The 20,996-nt window shown below is 35.4% G+C and overlaps 2 protein-coding genes across 2 annotated transcripts; both read left to right on the top strand.

Moving 5' to 3' along the window:
• The first annotated feature begins 849 nt into the window (after nt 1-849).
• Nucleotides 850-4,676, top strand: LOC109191182 (protein NUCLEAR FUSION DEFECTIVE 4-like). The gene is made up of 3 exons (XM_019341769.1): nt 850-1,451; nt 2,853-4,061; nt 4,248-4,676. Exons 1-2 carry the CDS (start codon nt 981-983, stop codon nt 4,035-4,037), a joined length of 1,656 nt encoding a protein of 551 aa, XP_019197314.1. The 5' UTR covers nt 850-980; the 3' UTR covers nt 4,038-4,061; nt 4,248-4,676.
• Nucleotides 4,677-5,674: 998 nt separating this feature from the next.
• Nucleotides 5,675-9,200, top strand: LOC109191177 (HIPL1 protein-like). Its single transcript, XM_019341762.1, has 7 exons — nt 5,675-5,996; nt 6,119-6,276; nt 6,867-7,667; nt 7,755-7,971; nt 8,077-8,255; nt 8,395-8,636; nt 8,712-9,200. Exons 1-7 carry the CDS (start codon nt 5,912-5,914, stop codon nt 9,115-9,117), a joined length of 2,088 nt encoding a protein of 695 aa, XP_019197307.1. The 5' UTR covers nt 5,675-5,911; the 3' UTR covers nt 9,118-9,200.
• Nucleotides 9,201-20,996: the final 11,796 nt, after the last annotated feature.

Raw genomic sequence — 20,996 nt, 5'->3', positions numbered from 1 at the left:
CCACACACTAATTTGCCTTCCTCTCCTAGAGTCTATGTGAATGTAAATCGTGAGTTACGTAATCAGCCCACCTATCAGATTCTAAACTTTATATACACACAAAGGATCTAATTCAGAGCTTTCAACATGAGTCATTTTTTCATACATGTTTTCATGGAATTCGAACCCAACATTGTCTCTAGTCATGACTTTTAAATCAAACGAGAAACCTACCATTCTATGCCTCGATGGCAACTTCGTGGAGTTTACTTGTTCGCCCAATGGGCATGTGTCTCTCACAGGCCAATTAGACGCATTAGAATAGTTGTCAACTAGCAACCACTTTGAATTTTTTTATTTTTTTTATTTTTAGTTGTAAATTCTTTTATTTTTTCTTTCTTGCTTTAGCACATCCGACAAAAGAATCACATTTAGATTTTTCCACTAAATAATATTAGGCAAAAACTTGTGTGAGATAATTTCATAAATTCTTGTTCATGAGATGGATCAGGTCAAGATATAAATGTAATACTTATATCGAAAAAGGTAATACTAATTATAATAAACTATTTGTTACTTAAGTGTAATATTTTAAAGAAAAATGTAATACTTTTAAATCAGAATGTAAAAATATTATTTTTTTTTCAAAGTATTGCATTTTTGCGTTATAAGTAATAAACATTTTGATTCTTGATCAGTATTAAATATTTTTCTGACATGTTCATTGTAACTAGATGAGACAATCTCATACAAGTTTGAGTGTAAAATGAATGATGAAATAATAAGAACATAATAAAACATCTCACTTCACAGCATTAAAAGCATTATAGAAAGATGGTGAATAATTTATGAGTGTGGAGCTACATAGTGAAAAAAGTTTACAAACCTCACAGCTCACATAGACAAGGCACCTGGCACCATGCTTCTTCCTCTTCCCAATTCCATAAAACCTAAAATGGCTAATCGAAACTATAATTTCATCACGAAAAAGAAGGAAGGAAATGGATTTAGACCCGGATTACAACCCTCGATTCAAAACCAAGATCAACAGCAAGTGGGTCGCTACAGTGGCCAGCATATGGATTCAATCCACCAGCGGCTCTCTCTACACCTTCGCCATCTACTCCTCCGTCTTGAAATCATCCCAAGCCTATGATCAGTCAACCCTCGACACCGTTTCCGTTTTCAAAGACTTCGGCGCCAACGTCGGCGTACTCTCCGGCCTCCTCTACTCCGCCGCCTGCGGTGGCGGCCCCTGGGTGGTGCTCTTGGTCGGCGCGCTTCTATGCTTCGCCGGCTACTTCCTCATGTGGTTGACCGTCGTGGGTTTGCTGCCCGCACCCCACGTGCTTGTCATGTGCCTCTACATGCTCCTTGCCGCTCAGGCCACCACCTTCTTCAACACCGCTAATGTTGTTACTGCGGTTCATAATTTCCCCAGACATAGAGGGACTGTGGTTGGTATTATGAAGGTTTGATTCTCACCCAATCACCTAAAATTATGCAAATGCTTACTTATGGTGTTTGGGCATTTCCCTATTTCAATTTGATGAGTGCAGAGTGCAGCCATTGCTAACATAAAGCTTTCCTATTTGATACATAACCCTTGGTGCTAATGCTTTTTGTGGTACCCTTGAGACAAGTCAATCCCGCATTCTTGGTGAACCCAGTGGTTGGTGTAGCATTTAATTGTGAAAACCAGGGTCCTTTTAAAGAGATTTCTAGTGGAATACTAGTTTAATTCTTGGGCAGTTAGACCTGATTTATGTCAACAGAGAGTGCTAAGGAATTTTTACTTTCAGAAACATAGGATGCACAAACTGGAGAGAGGCCGAGAGCAGATTTGTAGCTTTGTAGGCTTGGAGTGTAACTAGAAGCTGAAGACTAGCTTAGAATAGAGGGAGAAGCTATTTGGAAATTGGCAGTAGTCGAAGCATAGGAAGCTACTTCTGTTCAGATGTACAATAGCTGCTATGTTGATTGGTTCTGGAGCTTAAACATTTATTTATTTTTCCTGTTTCTACATTGTCAAAAGATATTTATTTTTAAATTTATTCCTAGCCTCTAAAGATTAGATCATGAAATTTTGTTAAGAGGCTTGAATCTAGCTCCTCCATGCCCCAAGGTAACACCTGCCAGTTTAAACGCATTCTTTATATTCTAGAGAGCATTTTAGAATTACTAATTAGCACTGAAATCCCAGTGAATTCACGATTGTGATGAGAGATGAACTTCTAACACGCCATTAGTTGACTGGGAAAGTAAATGTTGAGAATTGATTTGCACATTGCAGACTTTTGTAAGACAGTTTGTGACTGATTAGAACCAGCCATTGCATTGCTAGAAGAGGCATACTCTATTTTTTAGCCCTAGGGCATAGTGCATATAGGTTCAATAATAGTCAAGATTTCATTTTAGTTCAAAGAGCAGTTTCTGATGGCCTATTGTGCCTGAATCTCTCTCTCCCCCTCTCTCTCTAAGGTTAAAACTTTTGGCAGTTTATGGTATATTTGATGTGTGGATTCAGATTTCTGTAGGATTTCGAAAGTTTCAAGAGTTGAAATGTATTTTTTTTTTAATTATCATTTTTAAGGTACTTCTGATGGTTAAAGATCCCAAAGGAAAACATATTGCTGACAACTTGACACAAGTGTTAAACCTCAAGTTGTCTTCTGTCTGGTTACTGCTTTGTTTTGAATAGAATTAAATAGATCAAACAAGAATCATTGTTGGAAAGAGAAAATACAGAACATTTAAAGCCTAAATTCTAGTTCATAAAATCAATACTGTTCTTTTTGTGACATATTTTAGCTTAAGCCTTGAAATTCAGTATCCTATTTTTTTCTCTTCCTTTTTTTCCTCTGCTACTTTAGGGTTTCCTTGGACTGAGTGGAGCAATATTAATCCAAGTATATCGGACAATGCTTAAGAACAAGCCTACTTCATATCTTCTGTTGTTGGCGATTTTGCCACCTAGCAGTTCTTTGCTATTCATGTGGCTCGTTAGGGTCTGTGAAACAACTGAAGAGGATGAGAAGAAGCATCTGAATGGTTTCTCTTTGGTTGCTCTGATCCTAGCTGCTTATCTCGCAACTGTTATAATTGTTGAAAGCATATTCTCTTTTGATCTATCAGCACGAATCGCTACATTTGTGGTGCTCATTTTGTTGCTACTTTCTCCTGTTTTTGTTGCAATTGGAGCCTACAAGGAGAAATCTTATAGAATTATAAAATTCCTACTTGAACAAAACCCAGTTATGGACGAGCAAAACAGATCCCATGTTCACACTGTCAACATTGGACAAGATCCTACTGAGTACCATCAGTTGCCTGACAGTTCTGATCAAGTGGGAGATACAAATGAGAGGAAGACCCCCGAATCTGGAGAGAACCTGAATCCTTTTCAGGCAATGTGCACAAGTAGTTTCTGGTTTTTGTTTTTCACCACTGCCTGTGGTATGGGCTCAGGACTGGCGACAGTGAATAACATGAGCCAAATTGGAGAGTCTCTTGGTTATGGAAGCTTAGAGATAGATACTTTGGTATCTTTATGGAGTATCTGGAATTTTCTGGGCCGTTTTGGAGCTGGTTATGTTTCAGATTATTTCCTCTATGTACTTGGATGGCCGAGACCATTATTTATCTCCATTACTCTTGCTCTTATGAGCATTGGCTATATTGTGATTGCTTTAGGTCTGCCTGGTGGTCTATACGCTGGCTCCATTTTGGTGGGCATTTGTTATGGATCACAATGGTCACTAATGCCAACAATCGTTTCTGAAATATTTGGTGTAGTACATATGGGAACAATATTCAATACGATAACAATAGCAGGCCCTATTGCAACTTATATTCTTTCCGTGAGAGTGGTTGGGTATTTCTATGACAAAGAAGCAGCATCGGGTGAACTGAACATCTGCACTGGGACACATTGCTTCATGTTGTCCTCTTTCATTATGGCAGCCACCACTTTCTCGGGCGCTCTTGTTGCCTTGGCCTTGTTCTTCCGGACTAGGAACTTCTATAGAAATGTTACACGACTGGCACATCCCAACTGACAAAAGACACTCATATTTGGTTCGGTTAGTGCCATATTTCTCACTTGCTTTCCACATCGTGAGTAATTTGTTGATTATAAAGACCTGTGTAGCTTGTGATTCTGCTTACCTATATTGCGAAATTTGATGATTATGTCGTCTGTAGCTTGTTATTGTTATTGTTATTCCACTTACCTAATGGCGACGTACTGCTTTTAACTCACTCTGTAGATCACCGAATTGGAGAGAAAACATTCTGGGGCTGACCGTACTACGTTCATCCATGAGCACATTCGGGTTTTTTGGGACCGAGAAATGCAACTTTGCCCTGTGTGTCTGAAGCACATTTAGCTGCTTCGGCTTGGCCTTTATCGCAGTGATGAGGTGACATTCCTTCATTGTGCAAGCTAAGGCTTTTACTCTTGTAAAGGATTATTGTGTATTATATAGGTGATTATTATGTATCAGGTTGCCAGTTTCTGTAGACTGGATGGGTTTACAAGATTTTTCTTTTCCTCTATATTTACTTAGCGGTTTAAGCACTCAGATCAGTCAGTTCCTATATTATTGTGAGATGTTCAATTTAGTGTTGTACTATCAAATTGGTCAATTTAGTCTATGTATTATTAAATAAAAGTATTAAGGTCACTGTTCATTATGTCAATGTGCCAATGTGTTAGATTACATCTTAATGATGTGGTTGTTAAATTACTAATTAATAATATATTGACAAAAAAAAATACTTAAAATGTTAGTAAGAGTTGAATCCATGACATTGGAACAACAACAACAGCTTATGTTTTTATTAAAATCTTTATAAAAGATGGACTTTAGATTTGGCTTATTTAAAGATAAATTGACAAATTGAAAGATGCCAATGTCTTTTATGTTTGTGAAATTATCATCACTAATAGAGAAAATTTCAATTTTGGTCCACTGACTATTGCGGTTGTGTTAATTGTAACACTTGACTATAAAAAATATTAATTTAGTACTTTGACTATGCAATTTGTATCAATTTTGGTCACGCCGGCCAAATTACCGGCGAATTGTGACCGAAAAAACTAAAGTTAACATTTGTACTAAATTGGAAGGGGTAAAATAGTCTTTTCTCCCATTTTGAGAATTCTCCCATTTTCTCTTTTCTAATCTCACCTACAAAAATTTTTCAAAAATCACCCCAGAATCTTCACTATTGAGGATGCCCCAATTTGTCGGGATTTTGATTTAGAATTTCTACGCTTTTTTGCTTCCTACCAAGTACCAACAACCAAAAGTATATTTTTTTTATTCCATATTTAAATATTTGAATTCTGTAGTCAACTATTTATGTACACTGCCCACTTGATGTCCCAACCCCAATTTGACATAATAAAATTCTCAAATGCCACCTGTAAATCTATATTCTATACAGAACTTATTAATATCTTTTTTCAAAAGATTAAATCTCAATTCTAAGAGCTCTTACATTCCGGATCAACATAGCATATGAGATAATGTAAATCAAGGTAATTCAGTAGCTCAACATTGAGCCAAACATCGATACACACAAGTGATTTGTTTACTTTAAACATAATCTCTCTGTTGACATGGCCCAATTTCAAATTTAGTATCTTTTCTAAATATTGCCTACTAAACCAGTGAGTTAAGTCTGTGCTGCCGGAACTTATTAATATCATACACCTGATAGGCTGATAATGACAGACAAAAATAAAGGGAAAAAAACAAAGAAGAAGAAGAAAGAAAAAGCCCTTATTGGGAAGTGTTTGAGTTCACATAGAGATTGGGGAGGTGGTAGGACCAAGACGAAAGTTGTTTGCAAGGTGTTTGACAATATGCGAAACAGAAGGAAGAATATGATCTGCATGTAATCTCTTCTTCATAGTTAAGCAGTTATGAGAGGTATTCTCTTCATACTTCTTCTCAATTCACTGCACCTTCTTGGCCCTGCTGCTCCATTTCCTTTATGCACAAATTCAAGTGAGTGTTCCACTGTTTTATTAAAATTTTCTGAACTTCACCCTGAGTAATATAATGATAGATGTTGTGTTTGTATCCTTTCATCTCCCTGCATTATAATCTGAATGTTTGATGTGTTGTAGGGCCTCCATTTGCCCAAAACTCCCCTCTGGACTTCTGCACTTATACTGGACCTTCATGCTGCACTTCTGCTGATGACTCGCGCCTCCACAAGCAGTTTCGGGCAATGAACATCTCAGATTCTGCCTGTGCTGCTATTTTTAAATCTATTCTATGTGCGGTATGAATCGAGTTTCTAAACTATATGCATTTATGGTTATGGATGCCTGTTGAAAGTCTGCTATCATGGCCTGAATTTTAGTCATTGTCCAAAACACTGATTAATTGTATCCATGTTAGACATTATATATGGTAGGAATATATTCAACATGATATTAAGGATTACTGTGCATATTCTTAGGGATTAAATTCCGATCCTTACCTTAGTTAATATATATCTTCTTGTATAAATATGTGTATTCTTTGTCTGAAATATATGAAAAAGCCTCCATTTATTTAAAGCAGAACTTTTCTTAGCTTAGTCAACTCTACCAATGAGAAAGTAGAGTTAGCCAAGAGTTAGCTTAGTCAATTCTTCTTAGTTAACTATAGAAGAATTCGAGAAGTAGGAAAAATCAATTCACATGTTCTCTTCTGGCAACAAAATCTTGTTATTAATGCAAATGGATTGGGTTTTGGCATTTGTTTTACTTGGCATTCTCTTCAATTTATAACTTGATTTAACACAGCTTAGTTGTATTGAATGAATATATGCAGTTTATATGGAAATTGGTTCTGCGTGTACTGATCTATATCTTCTGCCCTTTTTAGGAATGCAACAAATTTTCAGCAGAGCTTTACAAAATTAGTTCTTTTCCTCGACAAGTTCCTATTCTCTGCAATTCCTCCTCATCTTCAGGAACCTCAAAGAAAACTAGCCAAGATGCAAACAACTTTTGTTCAAAAGTGTGGAGTTCATGTCAAAATGTTTCTATAATGAACTCACCGTTTGCTGCTTCCTTAAAGGGTCGAAATCCATCACCTCTAGTATGTAATTTTACAAAACTAAGAGATTTCTGGAAGTCAGAAACAGATTTCTGCCGTGTGTTTGGAGGAGCCTCTGTTGATGAATCATTATGCTTTGACGGTGGATCAATCGTTCTAAATAGCACTGAGCCTCCAAGTCCTCCAAGTGGTCTGTGCCTTGAGAGAATAGCAAATGGGTCTTACCTTGATATGGTTGCTCACCCCGATGGCTCGAATCGTGCCTTTTTTGCTAGCCAGCAAGGAAAAATTTGGTTAGCTACCATTCCCAAAGTTGATTCAGGAGGCTTATTGGAGCTTGATGAAGCGAGTCCTTTTCTGGATATAAGCGACCAAGTTTACTTCAATTCTGAATTAGGAATGATGGGCATCGCGTTTCATCCCAAATTCTCCCAAAACGGACGCTTCTTTGTTTCATTCAATTGTGATAAGCAGCAGTCGCCTGGATGTGGAGGAAGATGCGCTTGTAACTCAGACGTAAACTGTGACCCTTCAAAACTTCCTCCAGATAGCGGTGCCCAACCGTGCCAGTACCAAGCTATAATAGCTGAATTTACAGTTAACGGGACATCATCGCAACCTTCACAGGTCTTCATCCTCCCTTAAGATAGTAGTTTTCGCTCCCTCCCAATTTCAGTGTGTGATCCTAAATGCCTTTTTTGCATTTTCTTTCAGGCAAAAATTGCCAATGCCAAAGAAGTGAGAAGGATATTCACAATGGGCCTTCCATTTTTGTCTCATCATGGAGGCCAGATTCTTTTTGGACCTACAGATGGATATTTGTACCTCAGTCTGGGGGATGGTGGAGGTTTGGGGGATCCATACAACTTTGCCCAAAACAAAAATACACTTCTGGGAAAGATTATCCGGCTTGATATTGATACTATACCAAGTAAGTTGTCATAAAAAGATGAGGGCAAATTTTTTTCCAATTTACTGTAAACTACTGATAGGAGTGATAGGTATAAACAGAAATTCAATTCTCTCCTTTTTCCAGGTGCAAAAGAAGTCATGAAACTTGGTCTATGGGGAAATTATTCTATCCCCAAGGATAATCCTTATGCTGAAGATAAAGAACTGCAGCCAGAAATATGGGCCCTAGGACTACGAAATCCTTGGCGGTGTAGTTTTGATTCTTCAAGGCCATCCTACTTCATGTGTGCAGATGTTGGGCAGGTATTTTACTAAACTTTCAGACACATAATCATAGGTTTTTTCAAGTTCTTTCAAGTTTTTACTGAAGCATAGGTTTTTTTTTTCCTGGACCGGTGTGATTGGATTAATTTGAACTCTTACCCTTATGGTTATCCCGTAGGATCGATATGAAGAGGTAAATATGATCACAAAGGGCGGGAATTATGGGTGGCGTGTTTATGAGGGCCAGTATCCATACACTCCTCCAAAGTCACCTGGAGGAAATACATCTGCCAACTCAATAAATCCACTTTTTCCAGTAATGGGATACAACCACTCTGAAGTACATAACAATGAAGGTTCTGCATCAATCACTGGTGGATACTTCTATCGGGCCACAACCGATCCTTGCATGTTTGGAAGGTAAGTATATCAAAATCAATCCGTTACAGATTACCAATAGAAGATTTAGCGTAATCATGTGAATAAATTTGGCAGGTATCTGTATGCAGATCTTTACGCAGGTGGTATATGGGCAGGCACTGAAAATCCCGGGGGCAGTGGAGTTTTCAACACCAGCGAGATTCCTTTCGCCTGTTCTCATGATTCTCCAATGAACTGTACCTTAGTTCCTGGAAGCTCATCGGTTCCTGCTCTGGGCTACATTTTCTCGTTTGGAGAAGATAACAACAAGGACATGTACATATTAGCAAGTAGCGGTGTTTACAGAGTTGTTCGTCCTAGTCGATGCAAGTATATCTGCTCCAAGGAAAATGGTACTTCCACCATTGTTTCACCTTCTCCTCCTTCCTCTCCCTCAGGAGTAACCCTCTCTGCACTCCTTTATAACAATCTCAATCTGGTACTGCTGCTGCTAACTCTCTACTTTCTGTTGGTCTGTTGATCTGCTTTGAATTTTGTCCTCTTCTCTTTAAACTATTCTGCTCCTGCACACTCAAAGACCTCAGACCACAGCTTTAGATTCAATTCTTCTTCTCCTAAAAGATTGAATCTCCAACTCCAGCCAAACAGGGCCAAATGTCGGTGCGCACAAGGGATCTGTCCACTTTGAACATATCCCTACACTACTGCAGAGGTTCGAACCTTGTTCTTTCAAATGTAAACAAACAAATAGATAAATCTAAGAATTGCATTTTTGGCTATTTTGTTGTCCACTTTTGTAAATATAATATATTTAATTCTGTGATGATATTACACTTTAGCCTTTTGCCTTAATGTTTGTAGAAGATGAAAACTTAAAAATGATAAATGAGTTGGTAAATTTATTATTATTATTATTATTGGACCTCATTTTAAAATTAAATTTGAGTTAATTATTTTAATTAGACTAATATTTAATTTGCTTGGGTTAATTAAAATTATCTAATAATATTTTATTAGTTTGATTGCTTAATTAGAGTAATTTATTTTAAAATTAACTAGTCCAAACAATTATTGAGTTAATTAAGTCCAAATTTAAATTGCCCCGCCATCAATTATCCAAACAATTGTTGAGTTAATTAAGCCCCGGAATGGGTGACTGAGTTAGTGAAGTACAATTCGGCAAATTATACTATGGACCATCGTTCACATTGTAATGTGAACTATTAATAAATATTTATTTTTAATATACTAAAAGTTCATTAGTAATGCATTAAAGGTTTATTTATACTATACCAAACAATAAACATTTAGTATACTATAATTATAAATGAACTTTGAGTAAATACCAGCCAAGGTCCCTCGAGTCTAGTGGTTCCACCATCAATAGTCCTAAACTTTCGTTTTGACCCTTCGTCATTCTCCGAATTTCAAAAATGACCTCCGTTAGTCCTTCTATTAAGTTTCTTCATCTCAACCGTGAAATCTTAAGAGCATAATAGTCTTTTTGTTTATTTCCCCCCAAATACAGCCGTGAGCCCTTGATTCGGGCCCTCTCTTCGCAAATCGCCGACGGCCCTCTCATTCGATTCCAACATTCCAATTCAATTCGCACTAACACATATTTTCAGCTTTAAACACTCAGACAACAAAAATGACATGCACTGCTGGGCAAGTCATTCGATGCAAAAAGTTCTATCTTTTTTACATTTTCATCTTCTTCATAATACATGGGTGGCTCAATTTTTTACCCACAATCTAGTATCATTTGAGTTGTCGGGAGTGATTCAGTTTTAGGCTAATGGTATATTTGATTTGGGTTTTTGGTTGCAGCTGCAGTGGCCTAGGAAGTAGGGAAACCGCTAGTGATAGAGGAAGTGGAGGTCGCCTCGCCACAGAAAATGGAAGTCCAAATCAAGATTTTGTTCACTTCTCTTTGCCAACTAGCCAAGGTATACTATACGTGCACAAATCCCAGACCCTTCTTTATATATTGCATTTTGATTGCCCTTTTAAAAAATGATTGTTTTTTTTTAGGTCTTGTAGGGGCAAAATCCTGTCTTTCCTCGTATTCTAGGACACGAGGCCACAGGGTAAGCTTATATTCATTAATCAAGAATTCTGGTTATTTAGATGTAATGTTTTTGAAATTAAATTCTTGATTTTGTTTGTGGGATTTTAGGATTGTGGAGAGTGTAGGAGAGGGAGTAACAGAACTAGCACCAGGGGACCATGTGCTACTTGGGGAATGCAAAGAGTGTAGACACTGCAAATCAGAGGAGAGCAATATGCATGTGTGATCTCCTCAAGATCAACACTGACAGAGGGGTGATGTTTCACGACCAGAAATCAAGATTTTCAATCAACGACCAACCAATCTATCACTTCGTTATTTTCAAAAAAAAAAAAAAATCTATCACTTCGTTGGAACCTCCCCCTTCAGCGAACAATATATATGATATGGTGACCATTCACCTATGAAAAGGAAAAAGAATCACAGTTGACTTACAATTTGTCGGACGACGGGGAGTGAGGCGACCAGCGGAGGTCATTTGAAAGACAATGAGAGGGCTGTCGGCGATTTGCGAAGAGAGGGCCAGCATCAAAGGGCTCACGGTTGTATATTGGGGAAAATAAATAAAAAGGTTATTATGCCCCTAAGATTTCATGGCTGAGACGGGGAAACTTAACGGAAGGACTAGCAGAGTGTATTTATGAAATTCAAAGGATGACGAAGAGTCAAAACGAAAGTTTAGAACTATTAATGGTGGAACTACTAAACTCGAGAGACTTGGCTGGTATTTACTCAATGAACTTTTAAAAAATGAACATTAAATGTATTAAAAATGAACTTTATGCCAGTAGTCCATTGTCACTCTTGATTGAGCATGTTGCATTGGGTCATGACTGCGGACTTCTCTTGTAAAAAAAAAAAGAAAACAAAAATGCAGAAGGGTCTAATATGCCAATCTACTTCTGAGTGTTAAATTCAACCTTACACTAAGGGTGCGTTTGGAAACTCATAAAATGACTTCCGAAAAATGTTTTCCGAGTTTTTAGTGTTTGGCAAGAGAGGGGGAAAATGATGCATTTTTTTTTAATGTAAACCACAATGTAGTCCAAAGGCTGGCCCAAAGGGAATCATCACTTGTGGGAATTGAACTCAAGTTACCCTAAAATTCTCCCCCACAAAGAGAACTCATTTACCACTTAAGCTACCCTATTGGGTTGGAAAATGATACATTAGTCAAAGAAAAATAGGTATGTTTTAGGGAAAAATGACTTCCCTTTTTTTTTTTGGGGGGGGGGGGGGGGGGGAAGTCATTTCCAAGGGATTCCCATGCCAAATTTTTCGGGCCAAATTTTTTGCAGGCCTTTGCGAGTCGGCCCACCTTCGGCGCGGGTTGGTTCAAGGGCTTGGGGTACTGTCACTGCACGACAAGCAAAGGATTGGGGATTCAGTGGTGTAATGTTAAGAGGTTCAGGGGTATGCTGGGATTTGCGCTTCTTGCAAAAAAAATGAAGAAAGACTTGTTGTAAATCGCCACCCACAAGCTAGGGTACATGCAACTAAAGCCCGCCCCATGCGGGTTGGCGGGCCCCGCGGGCCGAGTTGCGAGTTTTTTTTTTTTTTTTTTTTTTTTTTTTTTTTGAATTCTAAGTTTAAAAAAAAAACGTAAAGCCATATATAGTACTGCGCCTCCGCCCCGCGATGGAACGGATTAAGATCATGAAAAAATAGGCGGGCGAAAATGCGAGTCTAACGGGACAGGACAAAATTGACACGCAACCCGCGACCCGCGCAAATAAAAAAATTATTAAATATATATATGTTACACTGTAACATATGTTACAGTGTAACATGTGTAATAGTTACACAGTAAGGCAGTATGCTGCTTGCTGTGTAACATTGTGTGTGTGTGTGTATATATATATATATATATATATATATATATATATATATATATAGAAAACCAACCAAAGAATGATTGTATTAATGAATCAAAGCTGCAATGCAGTCAGGGGGATATAGTCCCAATGCATAGCTTGATCCTGAACAAAAGCTAACGAAGCTAGCGTATGCGCATGCGAATTAATCTGTCTAGAAATATAATTTAACGAGACATAATTAAACGAATAAATTAAACTCCTACATTGGTCCACTATGACCCCAACATAGGACATTATATTGGTTGATAGCAGTCGTATAGCATTCCTTAGCTGTATACAGTCTGTGTGAAGGGTGACCGTTGTTGTATTCTTCTCCAGTAACCAGGATAGAGCCTCCTTGCATGCCAAAGTCTCTGCCATAAACGGCGACAAACAATTCGGGAGTGTTCCGTTTGTTGCCGCCAAAAAGGACCCTTCGGGAGACAACAACACAATGCCATATGTAGCCTCCCTCGTGCCTTCCCGTTAGCCAGCGTCCACATAACATCGCGGCATGGCTTCTTCCCCGCTCACCACCGTAGGAGTCGAGGATGCGGTTGGGCAGCGGCGTACAACCTGACGAAATGAGTGTAGTGCCGCCATGGCTTGTCTCCATGCCGCCGTAGGGTGTGGTAGTGCGGCGTCCCACACAGCCGAATTCCTGCATCTCCATAGACGATAAAGTATCGCCACTACAGCTCCACTTTGATCCTCTGTTAACATTGTAAGCACAGTTGTTAGCCACTCGGGGAAAGAGTATATTTGTCACAGGCAGTCCTGAAATATTCCAAATATATCTAGAATAATCACAAGTAATCAATGTATGCATCACATCCTCATGTGCCACCCCACACATTTGGCATGTGGGATCCACTTCCACACTCTTTATAATCAAATTATTAGTTGTAGGAAGAACATCACAAATTGCTCTCCATAAAGAAGTCTTCCACTTTGGAGGTACCTTCATCCCCACATTGTAGTCCATTTCTTAAAATCCCCTGGTGAGTGGTTATAATTTCCTATAATGTTCCTGTAGACATTATTAACTGTATATACCCCATTAGGGTCATCAGGTCAATACCATGAGTCCTCATATCCCGGACTTACAGGAATTCTTAGTATTCTACTCACATTTTCCTCATTAAATAAATCTGTTAAAATATGTGAATTCCAGGTAGCTGTCTGCTCATCTATCAAACCTGCTACTTTAGCATGCCTGAGCTCTAATATATATATATTTTATTAATTTTTAAACATAAAAAAAATTAATATTATTTTTAGACTTTACTTATTTTTTGAACTTTGAATTAATATTAATTTTTGTTAGATTATAAAGTTGGATTGCAAATTCGCAATGTTAGTTTTTGTAGATTTTACTTCTTTTTTTTTTAACTTTGAATTCAACAAACACAAAAGCTTAAAAAAACGCGGGCCGGCCTACAGGGCGAGTTATGGTTGCATGAATCTTACCTGGCAGGCCGGCACGCAAAAGCCCGCCAGAAATTAGGCTCGTGATGGGGCGGGCCGGCACACAAAAGCTCGCCAGAAATTAGGTTCGCGATGGGGCGGGCCGGCCCGCTTTGACAGTACTAATATATATATATATATATATATATATATATATATATATATATATATATATATATATCAAAAGATAGCTATTTACAAAAGAATTTTATCAAAAAGTATCAAGCAATTAAAATTTTGAAGTATTAAATTCTTTTCATTTTCTGAAAAATGAATCAAACACGCAAAGATAATTTTCTGTTGTGTAGCCAAACCCCTGAAAATAAAAATATTTTTTAGAAAATGACTTATTTTCCAAAAAAACATTTTTGGAAATTCATTTTCCGATTTTCCGAATGCACCCTAAAATAAGATAAAGCTGCAGGACCACTTCGTCTTCAAAGAATCGCAGCCGCACTGCCGTTGGATCGCTGCGAGCTAGCGACTAGTAGCTTCGCAACTTTCACCGTGTAGCCGTCTTCTGTCGACCGTCATCCGCTCCGACCAGTCGTAAAGCGTCCAACAGCAGCTTGCAGCTCCTCAGGTTCGAACCTCAACCTCCTTATTCCCTAAACCCTAATTCCATAAATCATGAAATTTTCCTGAGATTTACAATATATTAATTGTCTTATAAATTGTAATTGGTGAATTGTTAATTGTTAATGTTTTATTGTAAATTGGTGAGTTTTGATTGTGAATTATAATTTATAAAATTTGAATTGTGAATTCATAATCTGTCATAGATTGATTAATTGATATAAAATACATTTTTTGGTTTAGTTTTTGAAAAAAAATGTTATGGTTCAGTATTTAAATTGTTTTTATTGGTGTTTGGTTTGTTGTCATGAACATTTTTTAATTGCTTGAACTCTGCTTCTAGCCCCCTACTCAACATTTTTTTTTTGGCTCTGCATGTGCCCTTGCGGCCCTGCCTGTCAATGACAATATTAGGTATGAGAGACTAATGAAGAGAATGGAATTAAACATACTAAATAAAACATCATAATTGCTTATTATTAGTGTTTTGGTCAAGTATAAAGAGCCCCTTAGCTGAGCCTCACTACTCTCCTTCATTCCTTTTTTTTTTTTTTTTTTTTTTTTTTTTTTGGGTTTTGCCTCTCTTAGATGAAAATAATGCTTAAGTAACTTGTTTGAGTTGACTGGATTGCTTGGAAATATTATTTTACTAATAGAAAGCTCATGTTTAATTGTTTAAATGCCTAACCACTAGTCTTAATATTCAAGCTCCCAAGGAGCTTCCTAGCTCAAATAATGAAGTGGCAGAACTTCTTTTACCATTTTAAAACAAAGATGCAATAATCATCTTTGACTATTTAAACAAAGAGTAGTGGCCTAACCGCTATTGTCTTTATTTATTTTGTCCGAGAGGCATGTTTAAAGGTGCAGTAATGTAATCCTTAGCTCCACATTCAAAAGTTTAGGGAGAAAGCCTATTCTTGAAGAAATTACTTTACATTTTGATGAACTTATTAAGCTATGAATTCATTAGCAATGGAAATTGGTTTGATAATTTAGTGTGTTCAAATACACGCTGTTGATTTTGTAGTAGCCTTGGGAGGATCCATTAGATTTATCATTTATGTTTTCTAGTTGTATCAATTAGATGGTTTTGCATACACTATTAATATATATATATCCACAAATACACACACACACACACACACACATATATATATATATATATATATATATATATATATATATATATATATATATACTTTAGAGGTATTTGTGAACATTATTAAAGGAACATTAAACGAGTTTGTTCATGAACATTATTAAACGAATACTAAACGAGCTTGTTCATGAATATTAATAAACAAATACAAACAAACTTGTTCACGAGCTCTTAACAAACGAGCCTATAACTGTTCAGACTCTGAACCGATCTCTAAAATTTGTTTATTTTATTCGTTTACATTAATAAACGAACATAAACAAACGCTTATCGAACACGAACATGAGTAGTTTTCTGAAAGCTCGGTAACCTATGTTCACTAATATCCCTTACGCGTTATACACTTGTAAGGGCTGAACCCGGTTACCCGGCCTGTGAATTATGTATGTATTTATAATTATTTTTAAAAAAAAAAAAAAAACAAATCCCTTAATCCCTTTAACGCATGCTTCTTCGTAGAAAAGTTCACTTCTTCGGAGCGAAGCATCAGAGTTTTTTTCCTTGCCGTCGTCGCCGCCTCTCAGATCTGATAGTCCGCCGCCCTCGTCGCCGAGATCACTGAACTCCTGTCCAGATATTCCAGCAACAACCGGAACCAGGCTTCATTGCTTCAGGCACGCCGTCCGCCTCTCTTAATCCCTTAATATATTATTTTTTAACTATATATATTCTTAATATTTTAGTAATAAAACCACATATTCACTACTCAAAAATATTGACAAGAATCAAATTTGTATATCACTGTGAGAAAAGTGTGCCCAATATTAACACATTGATCAATTAAAATAATTTAAAATTTTTTGTTCAAATTAATAAATTATATTTCACAATTTATTAAGGTAGTACATTCTAAATATCATATATAAAGAAAAAAAGGAATTTATTTTTTTTGTCTAATAATAATGTAAACATCATCATTATTAAAGAATAATATAATCAAATATATAGTGTATACATTTGTATGATACTTTGTCTACAAAACGCATGGTACAATCATAAATGAAAGGTAACAACATTCATTTCATCTTATAAGATTTTTAAATTATTTAGTAATATTTATCGTGAACTATTATAATTACGGAGTAATATTTAAATTAAATATTACTCCGTAATCTGTATACAACCCTGATTAAAGATCACAAGTGTTTTAGGCTTTAATTACATGAGAAAGCTCTAAAATATGTTTTATATAAATTTAACACATTTTTTTATGATTATAATATATTTTATTTGCAGTAAATGTTTAACATAATATATTCACCTTCTATTGGAATGATACTCAAATTTTTAATTTTTTATTTGAAATGGTAATAGTGATATCATCAAATCACAAGGTATAATATTACACCTAAAAAAAATTCTTATAAGGGGGCGTTTGGTTCAAATTATATAACATAACCAAGGGAATGTGACATTCCAGAGCTCACATTTCTATGTTTGGTTCATATTATCTCAGGGAATCTAACATTCCCTCCACATAGGATTTTGAAGGGAATGTGATTTCCTTCAATTTCTAAGGTTATGTAAGATAACCTTGGTTATGTTAGTTTATTACACACGCACACACACACACACACACACACACACACATATATATATATATATATAAAATTATTTTTGTAATTATATATTTTTTATTTTTATTATGTTAGATTAGCCTATAAAATAATTTTGTTTCTCAAGTTTAATATTTTAGTTAATATTTTAAAATATATGATACTGTTATCTTATTTATTTATTTTAATTTTTAAATTTATTAAAATATATGAAAATATGTTAAGGATGTTATAGTGTGTGAATAAAAGATAACCATAAACCAAACTTTTAATTTTTAAATGGGAAAATGACACTTTTTTTCCCTGTGTTATATGCTTATAGCACATTTTCCCCCTCAGTTATTCATGCATTCACATTTGCCCCCTCAATTATTATAGAAATGGTGGTTTTTCCCCCTGATAATATTAAATGGACATTTCTACCCTTAAAACAAATATTTTATTTATTTCTCTTCTTCAACAAATTATTGCTTATACGTCGTGATGACCACGGTTCGGTTCGAACTGAACCAAACACTATAGCAATCAAATTAAAAAATTTCGGTTATGATTCATAACATAACCCAATATTTGGGTTTCCGTTTATTAAAATCGTGAACTGGAAAAAAATGGATCCTGAACCGTGAACCGGAGGTTCAAATCGGAACAACTACTAGCAATAGCTTAAATTAGAATTATAATATTTGCAAATAGTGTATGTTTTTTTTCGCATTTATATTGACTCTCACATATAAGTATATATAATCGCGGTTTGAGTTTTATTTTGAACCGTCGGTTCACGATTTTGGATCCAATTTGAACGGTTGGTTCAAACTTTCTTTTAAAATTTTATTTTTTTATTTTTAAAATATTCTAAATTCAACACTTAATGTATTTTATTTTTTCAAATCGTGGTTATAATTTGTTGGAGAAGAAAAATAAATGAAATATTTATTTTAAGGGTAAATATGTCTATTTAATATATCAGGGGGAAAAACTGCCACTTAAATAATTTAGGGGGAAAAAGTGCTATAAGTATATAACAAAGGGGGAAAAAGTGCCATTTTCCCTTTTTAAATTTATTAAAATATATGAAAATATGTTAAGGATGTTATAGTGTGTGAATAAAAGATAACCCTAAACCAAACATGATTATATTACATACCCCAATTTTAACCAAACACAAGAATCTAACATTCCCAGTAATCTAACATTCCCAACAATCTAACATTCCCTAAGGTAATCTGACATTCCGTGAACCAAACAACCCCTAAGTGAATTACAAATATGATGAAAGTGAAGAAGCACTGCAAGAATAACTAGTTTCCCCCTCGTATCTCAACATGGATCTAAACAAGTTTCATCATGTTCATGCGCATCTTCATTATCTAGGTCGTCATAGTTGAAGGAGTCATCGGATTTGGTCACGAAATTCCCAGTAACACAAGTCCGCAACAACGTCGTACTCGTCCGATCTCGATAGGCTGTATCTTTTCGAAATTCTCAACGTTTTTCTCTTTTCGGATGGGTTGCTATTTGCACCACCCATTGACTAAAATGAGGTATAAAGCACTTTGAAAATGTAAAAAGGTAGTAAATATGGGTGGTGCAAATAGCCTAATGGGTGGTCAAAATGCTATTTGCACCACCCTATTAAATTTACAATTATGAGGTCAAAATGTAATTAAAAAAAAAAAAAAAAAAAAAAAAAAAAAAAAAAAAAACGGAGCATCCAGCAGCCATTTTTTTTTTTTTTTCTGCCTCCTTGCCTTCCTGGTCCATTTTTTTTTGTTTTTCGATATATGTTTATTTTAAATTTATGATTTCAATAGATAGTTTTTTGAACTTGATAATTTTAATACATATATTTTGTAAATTTACAATTTCAATTCATATTTTTTAGTTAATATTGTTGTTAGTGAAATGAAATTACGTGTAGAATGAATGGCAAGGAATCCAAAAGACTTAAATGGCTCTATATATATGTGGTGTGTGTGTGTGATGTACATGTCATACAATCAAAATCAAAATCAAAATTCGTGTGTGTGTGATGGACGGTTGGATAGATAATTTGTTTAGCTACAACGATCAAAATCAAAGCCAATTTCTTAGTTACAATGGTCCAAATCAAAATCAACAACATTACGAGGTATTTTAATTTTTTTTTATTTGAATTGTTACTGAAATGTTACAATTGAACTTATGTATATTTGTTCATTGCTTTTATATATTATTTAAAAATTTAAGTTCATTGCTTTCATATATTATTTAGAAATTTAAGTTCATTGCTTTCATATATGTTCATTAATTTCATATATATATATATATATATATATATATATATATATATATATATATATATATAGATATATGTGTGTGTGTGTGAACTTAGTAAATTGAATATTACGTATTATTTATATATTCATTGCTTTTATATATTATTTAGAAATTTAGATATGTATATTTATTTTTGATTAGAAATTCATTGCTTTAATATATCAATATTGAATATATTATTTTGTCTTTATATATTAAGAGTTGTTATTTGTTTGTTTGTTTAGGACGAAAATGCAATCGAAATTTATGATGACAATAGAACTAAAGATGATGATCAAGTGAACCTAAATCTCGAGGTTGCATGCGAATTGTCTACAGAAACGGTAAACAAAATTCATACGCATACTTATTATTATTGTAAGCATGTAATTATTAATATTATTATTATTATTATTATTATTATTATTATTATTAATATTAATTAGTACGTATACTTAATTTCTGTTTTTGTTTTTGTTTGTTTGTTTTTTTTAATTTGTTGGTATACATGCATGTAATTATTATTATGATTATTAATTAGTACGTATACTTATGATTATAATTAATTAATTAGGTATTTTTATTATTGATACAAATAATTTTTTTATTAGGCATTCATGTCTCGCGAAGATTTAATTGAATGGGTTCAAAGTAGAGGTCGGGATCTCGGTTATGTTATTGTGATTAAAAGGTCCCGGAATAAAAGTCCTACAGTTATATTTCAGTGTGACCGTGGTGGTACTTACGTGCCAAAAAAAATCTCATCTAAAAACACGGGTACAAGAAAAATTGATTGTCCATTCCAATTGGAGGGGAAATACATACGTGTTGATGGTTGCTGGAGGGTTAGGGTAATATGCGGAGTCCATAATCATGAGCCTGCATTGCACCTTGAAGGTCACCCTTATGCAAGGCGATTATCAGGAAATGAAGTCGAATTGGTGGAAAATTTGTCAGCGATGCATGTGAAACCACGAGATATTTTAACGTCGGTGAAGATGCAAAATCCGGATAATGTTTCCATCACAAAAACCATATACAATGCACGCCAAAAATTCCGGATGATGGATAATGCAGGTAAAACTCAAATGCAAGTTGTTATGTCTTTTTTACATAACAATGGTTATGTGCATGAGAGTCGAACTAATAATGCAACAGATGAGTTAGAAGATTTATTCTTCGTTCATCCTAAATCTATGGAGAAGTGGCGTGCATTTCCACATGTCCTGTTGATAGATGCAACCTATAAGACAAATAGGTACTCGATGCCTCTCGTCGAAATGGTTGGTGTAACTTCGACCAACATGACATTTTGCATAGCGTTCGCCTTCATGCACAAAGAGAATGAGTCCAATTATACTTGGGCATTAAATTGTCTCAAAGCCACAATTGAGGGATGCATTACCCCGCGTGTTA

This window comes from Ipomoea nil, unplaced genomic scaffold (assembly GCF_001879475.1).
Source record: "Ipomoea nil cultivar Tokyo-kokei standard unplaced genomic scaffold, Asagao_1.1 scaffold1617, whole genome shotgun sequence".
Classification (NCBI taxonomy): Eukaryota; Viridiplantae; Streptophyta; class Magnoliopsida; order Solanales; family Convolvulaceae; genus Ipomoea; species Ipomoea nil.
This window is presented reverse-complemented; position numbering and strand designations above follow the sequence as displayed.

Excerpts from the sequence above, each read along its gene's own strand:
- LOC109191182 (XM_019341769.1), top strand. The coding sequence starts at position 981 with ATGGATTTAGACCCGGATTACAACCCTCGATTCAAAACCAAGATCAAC. Across the intron at positions 1,452-2,852 it reads CTGTGGTTGGTATTATGAAG|GGTTTCCTTGGACTGAGTGG; the intron begins GTTTGATTCTCA and ends CTGCTACTTTAG.
- LOC109191177 (XM_019341762.1), top strand. The coding sequence starts at position 5,912 with ATGAGAGGTATTCTCTTCATACTTCTTCTCAATTCACTGCACCTTCTT. Across the intron at positions 5,997-6,118 it reads TCCTTTATGCACAAATTCAA|GGCCTCCATTTGCCCAAAAC; the intron begins GTGAGTGTTCCA and ends GATGTGTTGTAG. Across the intron at positions 7,972-8,076 it reads TGATATTGATACTATACCAA|GTGCAAAAGAAGTCATGAAA; the intron begins GTAAGTTGTCAT and ends TCCTTTTTCCAG.